The 16210-nt window shown below is 41.7% G+C and overlaps 1 protein-coding gene across 1 annotated transcript in view; it reads left to right on the top strand.

Moving 5' to 3' along the window:
- tox (thymocyte selection-associated high mobility group box) overlaps positions 1-7332 on the top strand; it is a 49610-nt gene extending 42278 nt beyond the window's left edge. The window contains exons 9-10 of the mRNA XM_061084350.1: positions 4718-4878; positions 6049-7332. Of these exons, the coding sequence (XP_060940333.1) occupies positions 4718-4878; positions 6049-6085 (198 nt within the window). The 3' untranslated portion in view covers positions 6086-7332. The remainder of the gene's footprint in view (positions 1-4717; positions 4879-6048) is intronic.
- The last annotated feature ends 8878 nt before the right edge of the window (positions 7333-16210 follow it).

Genomic DNA, 16210 nt, shown 5'->3' with positions numbered 1-16210 from the left:
TGACATTTGGTGCTGAATTAGCTGACCTGAAAGAATACAGACAGTACAGATAATGTTATACAGACAAGTTGAAATACTTAGGAAGATGTAAAGTTGTAAATAGTTGTTAATTATCAAATTTCTAAAACTTGTGGAAAACAATTTTAATTAGACTTCAATTTTGGATCTGTTTTCTTTGCTTCTGTCTCTCTCTTTCTACCCATCTCTCGTGTAGTTAATCAGTGAAGCTACGGCCATAGTACAATAGTGGTGTGGGAAAAAATCGATTCTGTTCAGTATCGCTATATTTTGCGCACGCGATTATATCGATACAGTAGCACAAAGTATTACAATTTTTTATTTATTTATTATTTTATTTTAATACTTTATTTACAATTTTTGCAATATTTGATTATATATGTAACAGCCCCTGGCTGGCAAAGCATGACGAGGAGAGTTTCAGAGTTTAATGGATACCTGAGCATTCCAGGCACTAGTTTGCCTGCTGAAAGGATGTTCTCCACTGCAGGAGATATAGTAACGGCCCAGAGAAGCACTTTAACATCTGAGCATGTTGACCAACTCCTTTTTCTTACTTAGAGAGTTTAAGTTTTAGAGCCACTAAACCTGAGTAGTTTGGAAAAGCTGCTGGCCCTGTTAATGTTTGTAATCTCGTGGCTGCTTTCACACATGACCCTTCTCTGGAAGAAAATAACCGACATGTGCTACCAGTGTCGAATGCAACATGGATAATCAATTACAAGCATTGCTGACTCTGTTGTCTTCGCTAACAGCTGCTGTGCAGTTAAATTCTGCATTATGTAATGATCCAATTGCTACCTTCTTTTCCCAGTTGCTGCTTCTAGTTTCTAACCTTGCTCTTTCTGAATGTATGTTTGGACAGAGATCGTTTTAGTTTGAAAAACACCATTTTCAAACAAAAACGTAGTGTTGTGCATGTAGCCTCAGTCAGTCAAACACTCTGTTGAACCTTAACCGAAACAAGAGGAAGCCGAGTGGCTGTATTGGATAATAAATATGAACTCTTCCAAGTAGTTTAAAAAATTAGGGGATGGATTGCCACCGAGTCTCACGTCCCATTCCTGCCCCCTTTTTATGGAGCTCTTTTAAATCCCACACTCCCTTAATCCTCCATTTTTGCATATTCTTAGCAAAGATGGAAAGAATAAACAAAAAAAAAAGAGGACACAGTGACAGAGCTTCTAACTTTTTTATTTTCCAAGTGAAGAGTGGGAAATAATGGGGGAAGGGGGAAAGAGAGAGGGGAGAGAGAGAAGGGGAGAGAGAGAGAGAGGGGAGAGAGAGAGAGAGAGAGAGAGAGAGAGAGAGAGAGAGAGAGAGAGAGAGAGAGAGAGACAAAAGAGGCAGATGGGGTCTTTGTGAAGGAGTGAAGGAGAAGAATTTACTAAACAATGGATGAATAGGTGAGGTAGAGGAGGAGAGGGGGAGGCGAGGGGGGAGAACCCAACCACCTGCTGTCCTCCTCTTTCACTCACAACACTCAGATTAACTTCCCTTTCAGGCTCTGTCTCTCTCTCTCTCTCACTCCCATGCACACACACCCCTGCATGTTTTCTCACTGCACTCACTTATTTTTCCCATATCTTACGGTCTGAGACTACATTTCCTCTCTTCACCTCCTCCTCTTCCTCTCCTCTTACCTTTCCATCCTAATTTTTCCTCAGCTTCCCTCCTCCCTTCTGGCAAATTACTTAGTTATTACTGCTGATGAACCTGTAATGGCTCTGTTTCCATTCCACTTAAGTTGGGTTTGTGTCCATGTTCATCAGAAACCATTTTACAGAAGAAGTGACCTCAGCTGCCCAAAGACTTATATACATAGTAAGAGGCTATGAATAAGACACATCAACCTTTAAACACATGAGGATTTAACTTTCTTACTCCGCTCTGATAAAATGTTGGCATCATTACAAGTTTCCAGAATTGTCTAATAGCTCCTGATTGTCAACTATCAATGGATTACTTAGTTTGTCTCAATCGCTGGAGTTATAAGGAGCATCTTTGCTTCTATTGTTTCTTAGTGGATTAACGGACGTTTCGTTTGACCAACATTGGAGGCAATTATATCCTTGGAAAGTGTATAAATATGTCTGACAGCAGCTGCTGTAGCACTTTGGCCCAAGACAAATGTCCCTTTGGGACAGTAAAAGTATAGTTGATTTGATTTGACATCCCTCTGTGTATAAATTTGACGTCAGCTGCTTTAAGGTCTGCAATGAACTGCTGAATACAGTATTTGAGAAGCGCATTCTTCGGAGTTCCTCCAACCAACCCCAAAACTCACCCGGATAATGTTTGAATGAGCCCAGGTTAGAAAACAGCAGGAGATTCTCTGGAGGATTCAGTGACAGCACGTTGATGACGTTTCTAAAATGCTATGGACGCAACAATGAAAAAAACAAAGATCTCCGGATGAACTCTCCCTAGATTTTTCTGTTGTTGTGAACATGTCTGACTGTTCGGACCCCGGTGTGCAGATTTCTACATAGCTCATGTCTGAAAAAGGCTTTAGTTATGACTCTAAAGAAAGAGTGCAATTTTATAAGCAAATTTTAGTGCTAAAGCTAAGGTTACACTTTCCCCATTCACAAGTACATGATGGTGACATGAAGTTTGTGATCAGGGGATGTCATGTACCCTCCAATTTGTTGTGTCCAGGCTGACTTGTCCTCACCAGTCTGCACAGCCACTAAAGGCTCTTATATACTACTACGTGTCCGTTTCTCGGAGAGGTCTCAGCGGAGGGCAAAGAGTCTTTTTGATATTTACTTCTCCGACACAGTCCGTCGGAAAAAATTCATCGCCAAACCCATAGGTGGCGCAACGGAAGACGAGCTCAGAGAAGCCTACCCCATTTGGGAAGAAGAAGTCCACGTGTCTCTGTTTACATGTTAGCCTGCCTCCCACACACTGAACCATGGCAACTAACAGAACTAAATAAAGTGACACCCAGCGTGTCAAGATGCTGATGTAATCGTTTCTTAGCGCAGCGGTTCCCCGGTCTTGTTTCCGAACTGTGTTGCTGATTCCACAGCTTGAATCTGCTTGAGGCTACATGTAGCTAGAAGCTACCCGGAGCTAGCTCCCCCCCAGCTTCCACACACAGTCAGCAGGGACTCCCGGCACTAACAACTACTATCCAGTGTTTGCTTCTAACCTGACGGTATTATAGAAACAGTGTCATGATAGAAGTGGAATTAAAGTCGTGACGGCGGGTTCTTGCACAGTTACCACCGCAGTTAGCATGGTGGCTAGCCTAGCCCGCTAGCCTAGCCTGCTAGCGCCGTTTTGAAAGCTCGTTATAACCGTATGTGACCGTGCACACATGCCCTCAGTGCTCTAACAAGCCACCGTCAGCCGGACAACTCCGCTGGCTTAACACACACGTCACATTAATCGTAGAATCATAGTTGTGTTGGTGTTTGTTGCTAAAAGTAAACAGGAAGTTTGAGGTCCGGAAATACGGAAATGACGTCATAAGGAAATGATGTCGTTCGCGGACCAATCACAGCCAATAGCGGTCCGTCGGGTCTCCAACATGAAGACGGATAGTTAGAAAAATCAGACGTGTACGAAAAGCTGTCCGAAGCATTCGGAGAGGGCGTTTCACGACGGATAGGGCGGTCTTATCTGTCCGTAATAGAAAAAACGGAGAGGCATAAATTGGCCTTAAGCCACAAGGGCCCCAACTGCTCATGCACCCCTCTAGTGGACTAGACAAAAGCTTTAATCAGAACGACTGGTGTCCTCAGCTTGTGTCTGCAAGGTCGTAGAATCGAAGCCTAAGGATAACTGACTCTCCGGGGAGACATTCATAGTGTAATACTCGGTTGTTCAACTTAAAAGTGTCCCATTTAGTGAAAAAGAGACACACAGTTGGCCAATCACAGTATGAAGTGAGAATGATTTTGAATAGTTGGTTTTGTGAAGTTACAGACTTTTTGGACACACTCCCAAATCTAACATCGACTAGGTGCGTGGTTTCCAAAGCAGGAGTAAAACCCCCACTCCTGCTGCTGAGAGTTGTGTGTGTGAGATCACTGCGTGGTTGATACTAGACATATCTAGTAATGCAACCGCATGTGGCAACTCAATAAGTTAATAGCAGTGTTTTGCCAAATCAGTGATTAGAACCACTAAAAGTAACTTCTGGATGCATCTCTTCATCTGGGTGAGGTTCGCCTCACAGTCTGTCTGGTTGTGATAGACAGCTACTCGTCTCTTCCCTGCAAACTAAAACCACACTTCCATGGCTGTTATCAGACTCATCACAGTCAGCTTTAGAAAGATCAGAAATTAGAACCCACCAACCTTTATCTAGCAACCTTTATCTAGCACCTCCCCTGTTGCTGGAACATACAAATATATCTTGTTGTTGCATCAGCTTAGCTCATCTGGTATTACACACATCTCTGTATCAGCAACTCAAATATTATTTGCATCATGTTATAGGAAAATACACTGAATCCGCACAAGGCTGAGCAGCCATCCTCTGTTCTCATTTTGCTCACGGAGTCTGTGTCCAGACTCAAATACTGAGCCCCAGATTGCCCCTTCAGGCTGTGCAGTGTATGAATTGTATGTGAATGGGTGGATGGCAAAACTGTCCTGTAAAGCGTTTTGAGTGGTCATCAAGACTAGAAAAGTGCTATATTAATATAGATCTTTAACATGAAATGTTTGATTTTTATTTCAGGGCTACCATCCCTCTCTCCGGTCTGACTACCAGCAACTAGGAGGAGGTATGCTTAATGGTGGAGCGGTGATGCCATCATCAGTGGACTATCACCATCTCGGTCGACACACACCAAATCACCACCCCTCTCTGGACTGGAGCACGGATTATCACGGCAACGGGTAGGTCATTGACAATGACGTTTTTTTAAAGAGTCACTTACTCTTGTGTTGAATTTGATACAGTCCTGCATCCTGGTATCCAAACAGGACCAGGTCTGATCCAATCTAATGTATGTGTGGATTGTGTGTGGTCAATATGTGAAATTGAGAATGTAGATGAAAATTGTAAACAATGAGTTTCTGTGGAAATTAGTTCAATCCATCTGGAAAAGTCGCTAAATACTGCTGCATGATGTAATATGGTTTTGTATTTATAAAGCGCTTTTCTAGTCTTGATGACCACTCAAAGCTCTTTACAGTACAGTTTGAAATTCACCCATTCACAAACATATTCATACAGTGCATCTATTAGCAGCACTTTGTTGTTCTATGAGGGGCAATTCAGGGTTCAGCAATTCAGGGTTCAGCATCTTGCCCAAAGACACTTCGGCATGCAGATGGGGAAGACTGGGGATCGAACTGCCGACCTTCAGGTTGGAGGACGACCACTCTACCCCTCAGCCACAACCAACCCTGCTAATTAGCATGTTAATAATGTCAAGCATCTCGTACTTGTGTGGCTGAACTAGTGACCTTGTTTTACTGACAGAACAGAATGTTTGTCCAGAAAGTCGCTGGATTTGTTGCTTTATTGAAAAAAAGTTTTGGTAGAGATCCTGAAAAGTCTGAGAATCTAACAACAAAGACACTGAGTTGGCAACAGTCCCTGTGCGCACCCTCCCCCATATGACGCAATAGAAAATGTTGGCGCCAGCATGAGCAACGGCCAATGAGGAAACTCTCACTGTGACCTCTCTTTTTTTGTCTGTTCTTTACTTCTTTGCTGAGAATATGCAAAATGGAGGAGGGAGAAAGGGGATTATGGGAGTGTGGAATTTATAAGGGGAATATAAAAAGGAGAAAAATGGCAAGTGGCAAATGTTTTTTATGTGTTGAAGATAATTGCTCCATCATACGGTCTCACATAAGTCCATTTATAGAATCCTTTCACAGACTTACCAATGATTCAGTCATCCATTTGTGTTTATAGGCCCGGCCCTTTTGTTTGCATTCCAGCCATAAACATTAATATCAGCCCCCTCCAATGTCAAACATATCTACTGTATGGGTCACTGTCGCTGACTGTTTTGTTCCATCTTTAAGCTCATTCTGTTTCTCCTCTCCTCACAGAGCTGTTCAGAGAGACAAAACTCTGTATCTGAGCTAATCTCGGGACAAACCTCCGCCAAGCCCTTGAACTGCCACACCACGGAAACCTCCAGCCTCACCTCTACACCAACACAAGCCTCGTCCGATCTTAACCCAAGGGGGCACAACCCACACAGAGACCACCTGAACCTGAACCAAACCTGAGGTCAACACTCCAAAAAAAAGAGCATTTCTATGTGTTAATTCTCCTTTGAGGGACAAGGACAGTGTTACAAACTGACAAGATCACCGTCAGATATTTTCTCTGCAGAAAAGAAAATGTGTACACCAGCAAGAAGAGGTGGGCAGGTACTGTGCTGTGAACCATGCTGATAAATGTATATACTTCTGTTCAATTTCCAGTTAGCCCTCAAAATTTCATATCTACTTTCTCATTTTGTAAAAATGGTGTTAACATCATTTCAAAGAGTGTAAATTGCTGTAACATAATTTTGTGAGCTGTCGATTATTTTTCCCTTTCCCCTTATAAATGCTGTATCCTTCTACAACCAAAGCCAGAGGAGCACAGTACGCAAATGAAGGGTTAATAACCCAATACCACAGATTCTCACAAATTGTGTCTCTTATTATATGAATATCAGCCTTCGGCTTGATGTAGTATGGACTGACGTCCAATAAAATGTCTATAGAGACAAAAAAAGCATGTGATTCTGAAGCAGTGCTGAACACAGTCGTGACTGAATTATGTAGCTTTTAAAAGAAATGTTAATTGTTCTCTCGCAGTGAGGCTCACATGTGCCGGTGTAGAAATCCAATGTATTTTAGTCTTTTGAAATAATGAAATGTCAAAGAATTCTTTGTTAAAAGAAAATAAACAAAAATACTCCTTTGTACAATGACAGCTCCTCCTACTGGCATATGTCTGTTGATAATATTGATCTGGATCCAACCTGCATGTGTGAGTGTGTGAAGTGTTAATGAGAGCGAGCAGTTGATTGGGTTTGCATGGTCTCTTGTCATCTCTGTCCCTCTGTGCTGAGAAGCTATTTAAAAAACTATAACTATTGCTGGGTTGGCTGTGTTTTAATGTTGTTTTTTAATCAATTCAAGGTTTGTTTTAGTGTTAATGATGATGATTGATGAGAGACATATCTCTCACTCTGTATCTCTTTGTATTACTGTGTTTTTTTTGGCAGATGAAGGAACTCTGGGCAACAACTACCATGAAGATTTTTTTATTTTTAGATTCTTATGTGTTTGAGAATAAAGTCAGTGCTGCATTGATGTGCAGTCATTACTCCAAAACCTGCCTCTTTTATGATGTTGATTTCCCAACTATTTTTGGCAGCTGCTTTAATCATGCGCACATAATAATGTACTTCTTTAGCTCTGTTGTGACACAGTTCACTGTTTGCACCTTGGCCTTTGCATTCACTCAGAGCGGGGGAACTGTAATTGCAAAACAAAAGCCTTTGAAGTCTTGTCAAATATGTATTTGTTAGCTCTAATAATTTCTTGTAAAAATAGTTTCAACCGAGCCTCGATTGTTTTCAGCCCTTTCTCAGCCGGGCCACTGGTCCAGACTAAAACACCTTTTGATAAATTCATTTTGTACTAATATGTGAACTTTACATCAAGAAACCTACTGTCTTCACTGATCTTTCACATAGATCAGGAGCCACGTGGTGGGTCGCAGCCTGGACATAGTGTCACAGGCATCACCAGCATATAGAGACAAACAACCATTCACAACTGGGGACAGTTAGGAGTGTTCAGTTAAACCTAAACCCAATCTGAATGTGTGAAGGAGTTTTCTGAGACAATCCACGCTGACATGGGGAGAACATGCAAACTCCACACAGAAAGAGCCCTGCCAAAATCGGGATTTGAACCAGGAACCACAAACACAAAGCTATACAAACCCTTAACTGAGTATTTTTGTAGAAGCCCCTCTGGCAGCAATTAAAGCTTACAGCATTGGTGGTTAAATCCCTTTTAGTTTTGCACATCAGATCCTCTCATGTTCCATCAGATTGGATGGAAATTTCTCTGAACTGCCACCTTCAAGTCTGGGCTTTGTGTCTGAGGCACTCAAGAACAGAGAGACTCATCCTGAGGCTGTTCCAGTGTCTTGGCCTGTGGTCATTGTTGTGCTGAAAGGTGAACCCTTTCCCCGAGGCTGAAGTACTTTCCAAAGCTGCCGTACCTGTGAAACAGTTATTTTAAGTATCCTTGCATTCAGACATCAGCATTAATTAAAAGTACAGCCAAGTTTGGATCCCTCCCAGTTGTGACATTTGTCATTTCCTGTAACAACAAGATGTGGTTTTCTGTGGAAAAGCTCTGATAAACCCATCGTTTACTCACTGCCCATCACCACACACCAGACACACACAGCTAGGTAGAGCAGGTTGTCTGCTCAGCAGAGGGTTGGTGATATGTAATTTCTCAAACACTGACACTAGTTTGCAGAACTTTGAGTGCCAGAGAAAGAAGCTGTCCGTTTATTATGGAAAATTAATGGTGATAAGATCTTTACATTTTGATTCATTTCATACAAAGCAACACTTGGGTTTGTGACTATATGAGACACAATCATTTGTTCTTACTATTGAGTTATGCAAACGGGTGATTCAAGAGTCAAATATAAGAATTTTAAATGTCAGATAAGCTGATATTATAAAAACAGTTTTCCCTCAATATTGAAAAGATTAAGGGCCCGTGTGAAGTAGAGAAGTGTTGGACCTCAGGTATCCTCATCATGTTAGTTATTGGTCTGATACACACAAGATTAATAATAGGTGTGATTAATAATCAGTTGAGCCGGAGGTGAGCAGATACTAATGGATTTGACATGTAAATCACAGGATATCGGTGCATATTTTCATTCTTCAGTAGAAACAAGTCTAGAGTGGGGTAAGGGGCAAGGCAGCTCCATCACACACCCAGCAGGCACTTCTGCAACATTTGCATTTCACACAGACAAGCCTGGGGACACAGCTACACTAGTGATAACAAGTGTTGGTGGTTGGTGCAGGCTGGGACTGGATTTGATAAGATGAAAAATTTGAGAGAATGCCTTTCTTTTCAATATTGCTTTTTATTTACTTTTTATAACCACCATTAGTAGCATAATTCTGAACTCTCCACATGATGAGTTATGGAACTGTTTACATGTTATATTTTTAAGACAATGCCATTTATCATGAAGTGATTTTTTTGAGTTTTATCAGCTGGTTTTCATTAAGACTGTTTTTTTTTTTTTCTTTTTCTTTCTTCAATATTTTATTTATACATTTTCAATATATAAAACAGGCAACAAGCATATTGTGACAGAAAAAAGACACATTGAACAAGTGTTCATGAACAAACACATATTGTACAGACAGCAAAAAAAAAAAAAAAACTCATAAAGACTGTTGAAGAGTAAAATATATGTTTTTTATCGCATATATTCACATCTTATTTCAATAAGCTGTTTCTCTTAGCAGGCACACACTGCCCCCTGATGGCAAAAATGGGGGTTGCACCTACTTCCTCTAGGTGTCTTGTTCTCAAATCCAGCTCACTGAGGATCATCTGGAGTCAACAACATTCCCAACATATGTTCAGTGGCTGGGAGTTTGAGGAGCTGGCTCACCTATGTAAATACCACACAACACTAAGAGACAAATTAACAAAAGGATTTGAGTAAAAATCAATTTTGAAAATAGACAAAATGACCATGTGTAACATAACAATTGATTATATGTAGTGATGAACCCACAGGGAATAACTTACTCTGCAGTTAGCAGCATTGTAGCATTTTAGCCTCTTTATAGCCTGTATTTCTATTGCTCTTATCCAGCTGTTTCCGGTGGTGAATGGGCAGCTGTTCACAGGAGCAGGTTCTGATGAATCCATGGTACTCTACCTGACAAGCATCACGCAACACACAGACCAGGTCAGCAACTAGCTGATGAACATAGTTAAATATTGAACTGTGTGAGAGAGGTCATTCTTGCAGTTGGGTTTGGAAGCTTTTTGAAAACTGCTCAGTTTTTCTGAATTAATGAGAAGTCACTGAAGTGTCTCAAAACACAGTTGGGATATTGTTGGCTTTAATGCTCTCCATGCTCAATAAGAGATTATCTTTGGAATGTGAGGTAGGCTGTCCCTAAAAAATAGCAGGATTTTGTTGGGGGCTGAAAACAGAAAAAAATCTTGTTAATTGACAAAAAGATATCTGAGAGGTCTGGGAAGTTTCCTAGCCATGGACCCAAAATTTTGATGTTTTGTTCCCCGAGCCACTTAGTTATCACTTTTGCCTTAAGGCAAGGTGCTCCATCATGCTGGAAAAGGCCTTGTTCCTCACCAAACTGTTCTTGGATGGTTGGGAGAAGTGGCTCTCGGAGGATGTTTTGGTACCATTCTTTATTCATGGCTGTGTTCTTTGGCAAAATTGTTAGTGAGCCCACTCCCTTGGCTGACAAGCAACCCCACACATAAATGGTCTCAGGATGCTTTACTGTCGGCACGACACAGAAGTGATGGTAGCGCTCACCTTTTCTTCTCCAGATAAGCTTTTTTCCAGATGCCCTAAACAATCGCTTAGGGGATTCATCAGAAAAAATGACTTTACCCCAGTCCTCAGCAGTCCAATCCCTGTTCCTTTGACAGAATATCAGTCTGTCCTTGATGTTTCTTCTGGAGATAAATGGCTTCCTTGCTGCCCTTCTTGACACCAGGCCATCCTCCAAACGTCTTTGCCTCACTGTGCGTGCAGATGCGCTCACACCTGCCTGCTGCCATTCCTAAGCAACCTCTGCACTAGTGGTACCCCGATCCTGCAGCTGGATCAACTTTAGGAGATGGTCCTGGCGCCTGCTGGACTTCCTTGGGCGCCCTGAAGCCTTTTTAACAATAATTGAACCTCTCTCCTTGAAGTTCTTGATGATCCGATAAATGGTAAATTCAGGTGCAATCTTACTGGCAGCAATATCCTGGCCTCTGAAGCCCTTTTTGTGCAAAGCAATGATGACTGCAGGTGTTTCCTTGCAGGTAACCATGGTTAACAGAGGAATAACAATGATTTCAAGCATCACCCTCCTTTTAAAGCTTCCAGTCAGCTATTCTGTCTAAATCAGCATGACAGAGTGATCACAAGACTTGTCCCCAATCAACACTCTCCCCTGTGTTAACAAAAGAATCACTGACATGATGTCAGCTGGTCCTTCTGTGGCAGGGCTGAAATGCAGTGGAAATGGTTTTTTGGGGATTAAGTTCATTTTCGTGGCAAAGAGGGACTTTGCAATTAATTGCAATTCATCTGATCACTCTTCATAACATTCTTGAGTATATGCAAATTGCCATTATAAAAACTGAGGCAGCAGACTTTGTGAAAATGTATATTGGTGTCATTCTCAAAACTTTTGGCCACGGCTGTATATAATAATAAAATATAAAAGCAGAACCCCATCAAACAGCTGAAAATTACAAATGACATGTTCATGTAGTATACAAAATCACTTCAAGAACATAGTATAAGGGCATTAGTCAACAACATGTAGGGGGTGAATTCCGGCAATTTTGACTTCTACGATTTATTCCAATATCTGTTTTACACATTAGATCAACAAACTGTACTGTAAAGATCTTTGAGTGGTCATCAAGACTAGAAAAGCGCTATATAAATACAAAACCAAAACCAAATTACACCTTTCTGTAATCCTTTCAATGTTTTCTTACCACACCAGAAGAAAACACAGCTTTTAGTGTTCTTGTGCCAAAAGAGAAAATTCTGCCCGAAATTTGAAATCTGGGACACTTGGTAATCAAGGAGACTTGCATTATGCTTTAAAAAAAGCTTTAATCACCTTGCTTTATGCATGCCAAGCTCAATATTACCAATTTTTGAAAAGCGTTATGAAAAAAATAATTCACAAAGAACCATAACTTAAATCAACTATTATTCTAAACTTAAAGATTAATTTAAAACATTCTATTAAAGGTCTTTCACATTCAAAATAAAATCACTCAACAGCCATCCACAATAGCAAAAACTGATTATTCTTTCTATTGGGGCTAGAGACCATCATCATCCTCGAGCACCCATTGCCGTCTCCACATGTTTGGTGAAATCAGTGGCTGCAGACCACAGGACTTCTTCTGTGCTTTTTGGATCATCTCTGTTGTTTAGAGAGCAAACTGATTATGTGCTAGTTAACTAACCAGACCAGATCAGTTTAAACAGACAGGGACAGACTGGATTTACCCATGGATTTACCATTAACTCCTGTCTGACAACTTCAGACCATATGTTACATCTCTAAAGTTTATCTTTCTTTTTTACTTCAGTCCCTTAATGCCTATTTCCCTCATTCAGAGAAGTAGTTTGACTGTCACATGGTGTCCCACATTATCAATCCTGTTTGATCCTGTTTGATAAAGTGGGTTAAACTCAAGTTTTTAGTTTGATAAACTAAAAACTGTTCTACAGTATTTTATTATTTGAAATGGATCATAAACATAATTTGATAACAATAAGGAACATTGTCTATATTATGACAGGTTTATATCCTTAACATTACCGTTTCAGAATCCTACTTCACTGACCTTGTCATGCAATTTCAACCTGGGGAGCTTCTGTTTGACATCACTCACATTAAGTCATGTGATGTCAGTCACATGATGTCCATGCTAAACCTATAGTAAAAGACCTGATGACTAGATTTCATTAGAACAGGAAATAAACAGACTGAAGCTTAGGTGTCCCACATTACCCGATGTCCCAGATGACCTGAATCCCCCTTTCAGTAAAACTTTATGATATTTTAAGTTGACATGTAGACTTGCTTTGTCTGACCTCTGTTACAACAATCCATAAAATATAGTGTCTTCAGAAAATATTCAGACCCCTTCACTTTCTGTACACTATACTGACAATTGCTCATCTTCACACAGATATAAACAGAAATCTAACAATGAAGTTTCTCATTGTTGGACCCACCTACTGCCTGCCCTTTCCTTTTGTTTATCTCCCCGGTCATCCCCCTGTGTGTTGTATGTCCATGTCCTTTGTGTCTGCGTTTAGGACTAACTGAGTGTGATGTCACAGCTTCGAACTCACCTGCACATCAGAGCTGCATTCAGCAGTCAACAACCTCTGCAGTATAAGACTGGTTCGCCTCGGTCAGATCGTCAGTAAGGCAAGGTGGATCTCCTGCTCAGCCCGCATCTGAACCTGAGCCCAGAGACTGTAGCCACAACTGATCAGTTATTATATTTAACTTCTTCTTGTCTCCGCTTCCCTCAGCACTCATTTAATACTCAGATACTAGAGCTCCCAATGCAGCAGAGACATTGACCTGGTGCTGTGGGGAAATTATCCTGCAGGGAGCATAAAATAATTTTTATTAATTCAGAGTGAACAGCTCTGGATATTTTCTTAATTGAATATATCTACCCAACTCATTTGTAATACTAGCGTATTTTCCTCTCCAGTGCAGTGGGGGGTCGGCTGGATGTCTTCTCAGGAAGCACCAGCCTCAGCTTCCTCCTCGGGGAGGAGCCTCCCTCCTCTGACACATACTCCTGCAGCAGCAGTGCAGCAGCTCCATCAGCGGCTGTAGAGGATCCACTGTGTGTTGATACACCAGGCACACAGACACCTGATACAGACACATTAGCTGCCTCCATGCTGTCTCCAGACATCCCCACTGCTGCTCCTCCAGGTAGAACCACACCCCCAGCTAACATTTTGTCTGTTGACCCACCAGGTACATGCTCAGTCCCTGCCTGACCAAAACACTCCACTGGGGTCACTGATCCCGGTGCCTGAGGGGTTACCCCAGACAAACCATCTGTACCTGGAGCTGGCTGAGCCTGGACTGGGAGCCTCTCCTTGGACTGGGCTGCTTGAGTTTCCAGGGGCAGTTGATGTTGTCCTTCCACAGTCTGAGGGCCTGGTCCCTGGGCTGCATCGTTCTGCTGTCCAGCTACAGGAGGAGAACTGTCTGGAGGCAGCTGGCTCGGAGATGGAGCCTGTTTGGGCACAGGATTTATAACTGGATTTGTTATCATGTTTGTGGAAAGTCCTCCAGCTTGGAAGTTATAAAGAGTTATGGTTTGTAGGACACTTGCTTGCAAAGTGTTAGCATGAATAGAGTTAACCAGAAGAGCAGAAGCTGGAGACATGAGGCCGACCCCAGTTTACCTGTTAAAGCTGTTTACGCCACTGGAAGCTGAGCTTGGCCCAAGGATTGATGCAACAGTATTAGCTTGTCCTTTGGGGAACAGTGCATCGGAAAGCTGAGCATTTGAAAGAAGCAATCCAGCTTCTTGATACTGAGTACTCAGACCCTGCAAGTTTTGACCCAGTCCAATGGTACGAGCAGAGGCTGACTAGTCAGCAGTACTGGTGCTCTCATCAGGTTGGGGGATGTCAGGGTTTGTATTCTCCTCCTTGTCAGCTGCCATATCTTCTGTTTTTTTCTGTTTAGAGGTAGTTTTGCTCTGTCCTTCTCCGTCCTCTTTGGTTTCCTTCTCTTCCTCAGACAAGCCTGTACTCTTGGTGGATTTCTTCACTTTCTCGCTGCCCTCTTTTGTTTTCCTGCCTGACTTTGATTTCCCTTGATTTCCCTTGATTTCATCATGTCAAACTGGTTGTAGTTAACATTCCTACCCATGTCCATCAGTCTGTGTTGTGGAGGGAAGCCATCAAATAGAGCAGAGTCTCTCATGGTGCTGTGAGTCCGACCGGGTCTCATCGTGTGCTCTGGTGATTTGTAGGTCCTGTGGCAGCTCTCGCAGTGTAAAGCCTCATTTCCATTACTCCTACCTTCCACCCCAGTCCTGTGGATGTCCATGTTTCTGTCTGTTTAATAAGCTGTCAGGGTCTCAGGCCTCTCATGGAAGGTTTTTTCTTTCCATGGATGAGAGAGAGTTGGAGTTGCCAAGAGAAAGAAGCTTGTTAGGACCGTCCCTGCTCAGGATTCCCTGCTGAGTCCCAGGCTTTCTCCCATCCTCCTCTGTCATCATCTCTCATTCTCCTCTCTTTCCTCCTCTGCCTCCATTTCTCTGTTTATCCTGTTGTTATATGTCATCTGATTTGGCCACACACCCCTCTGTCCTTTGGTGGAGTCCAGGCACCTAACATGGCTTCTGTCTTCATCTCCTCCGGACCGAAATTGGCCGCCATGGTTTTCTAACATCATGGCGTTCCTGTCCAATGTTTGACCGCTACTGCTTTGCATGAACACATCCCTCCTCTTCTGACTAACATCCATGTGGTTGACATGGTTACTGATGACTGAGGTGCTTCCCTCCTCTTCCTCCTCCTGTCTTTTACTTTCTTTCAGTTTCTTCTGGCGAGACACTTGATAGTAAATCAGGACTACCAGCAGAGTCAAGCCAACTCCACCTGAAGCACAGAAAGAGAGGAGTGGGTTGAATTGCATTGTCTCTAATAGGTATCCAAATTTATCTCCACAATTTTATTTCATTTTTTCACAAATTCAGTTCATTTAAGAAACAAATTGATCACAAAGAATTAGGAATATTGTTGGAATGATTTGTTCACGAAGTACATGCTGAACGCAATTTTTCACAATTAAAAAACCTTGGCAGTGTTCATCTTTGGGAGTGTATGAGTTTGAGAAAGAAAAATTCGAACTAATGGATAACGTAAACTGAGTCAAAACATATAATTCCACATAACCTGAAATTTGAAAGTGAAAAGACAAGGGCTGCTTTCGGAAAGTCCAAAAAATCTCCTTTCCTAACCACTATTCTTTGACCCTGATGAAACACGTGACAGGGTCAAGGAAATATCAAAAGTAGAAGCTGTAAGGAGTTTGAAAATGAGAACCACGATGCAGAGACGATCTGACTCCACTTACACTTGGTGTTTTTTTACACAAGGTACAAAGTGCAATTAATGTAGAGCATGTGTTTTTTTATAGTTTTTCTGTACATCCTTCTTTCCCATGGACACAAACTAATTTGGCTTTGACTACTTTTGACGTAAACAGGCCGTCATTTAAATTTTTGAAAAATGTGACATAAAGTAAAGGTGGCATAGCTAATCTTAATGCAACTAATATAACAAAATGTAAGATGAAACAAACTGTGGTTCTGGTGTCAATGCATAGTTCTGTATATTAATGAACTATACTTATAAAGAATAATGATTATGGTTAATCTT

The sequence above is a fragment of the Limanda limanda genome, chromosome 13, assembly GCF_963576545.1.
Source record: "Limanda limanda chromosome 13, fLimLim1.1, whole genome shotgun sequence".
NCBI lineage: Eukaryota > Metazoa > Chordata > Actinopteri > Pleuronectiformes > Pleuronectidae > Limanda > Limanda limanda.
This window is presented reverse-complemented; position numbering and strand designations above follow the sequence as displayed.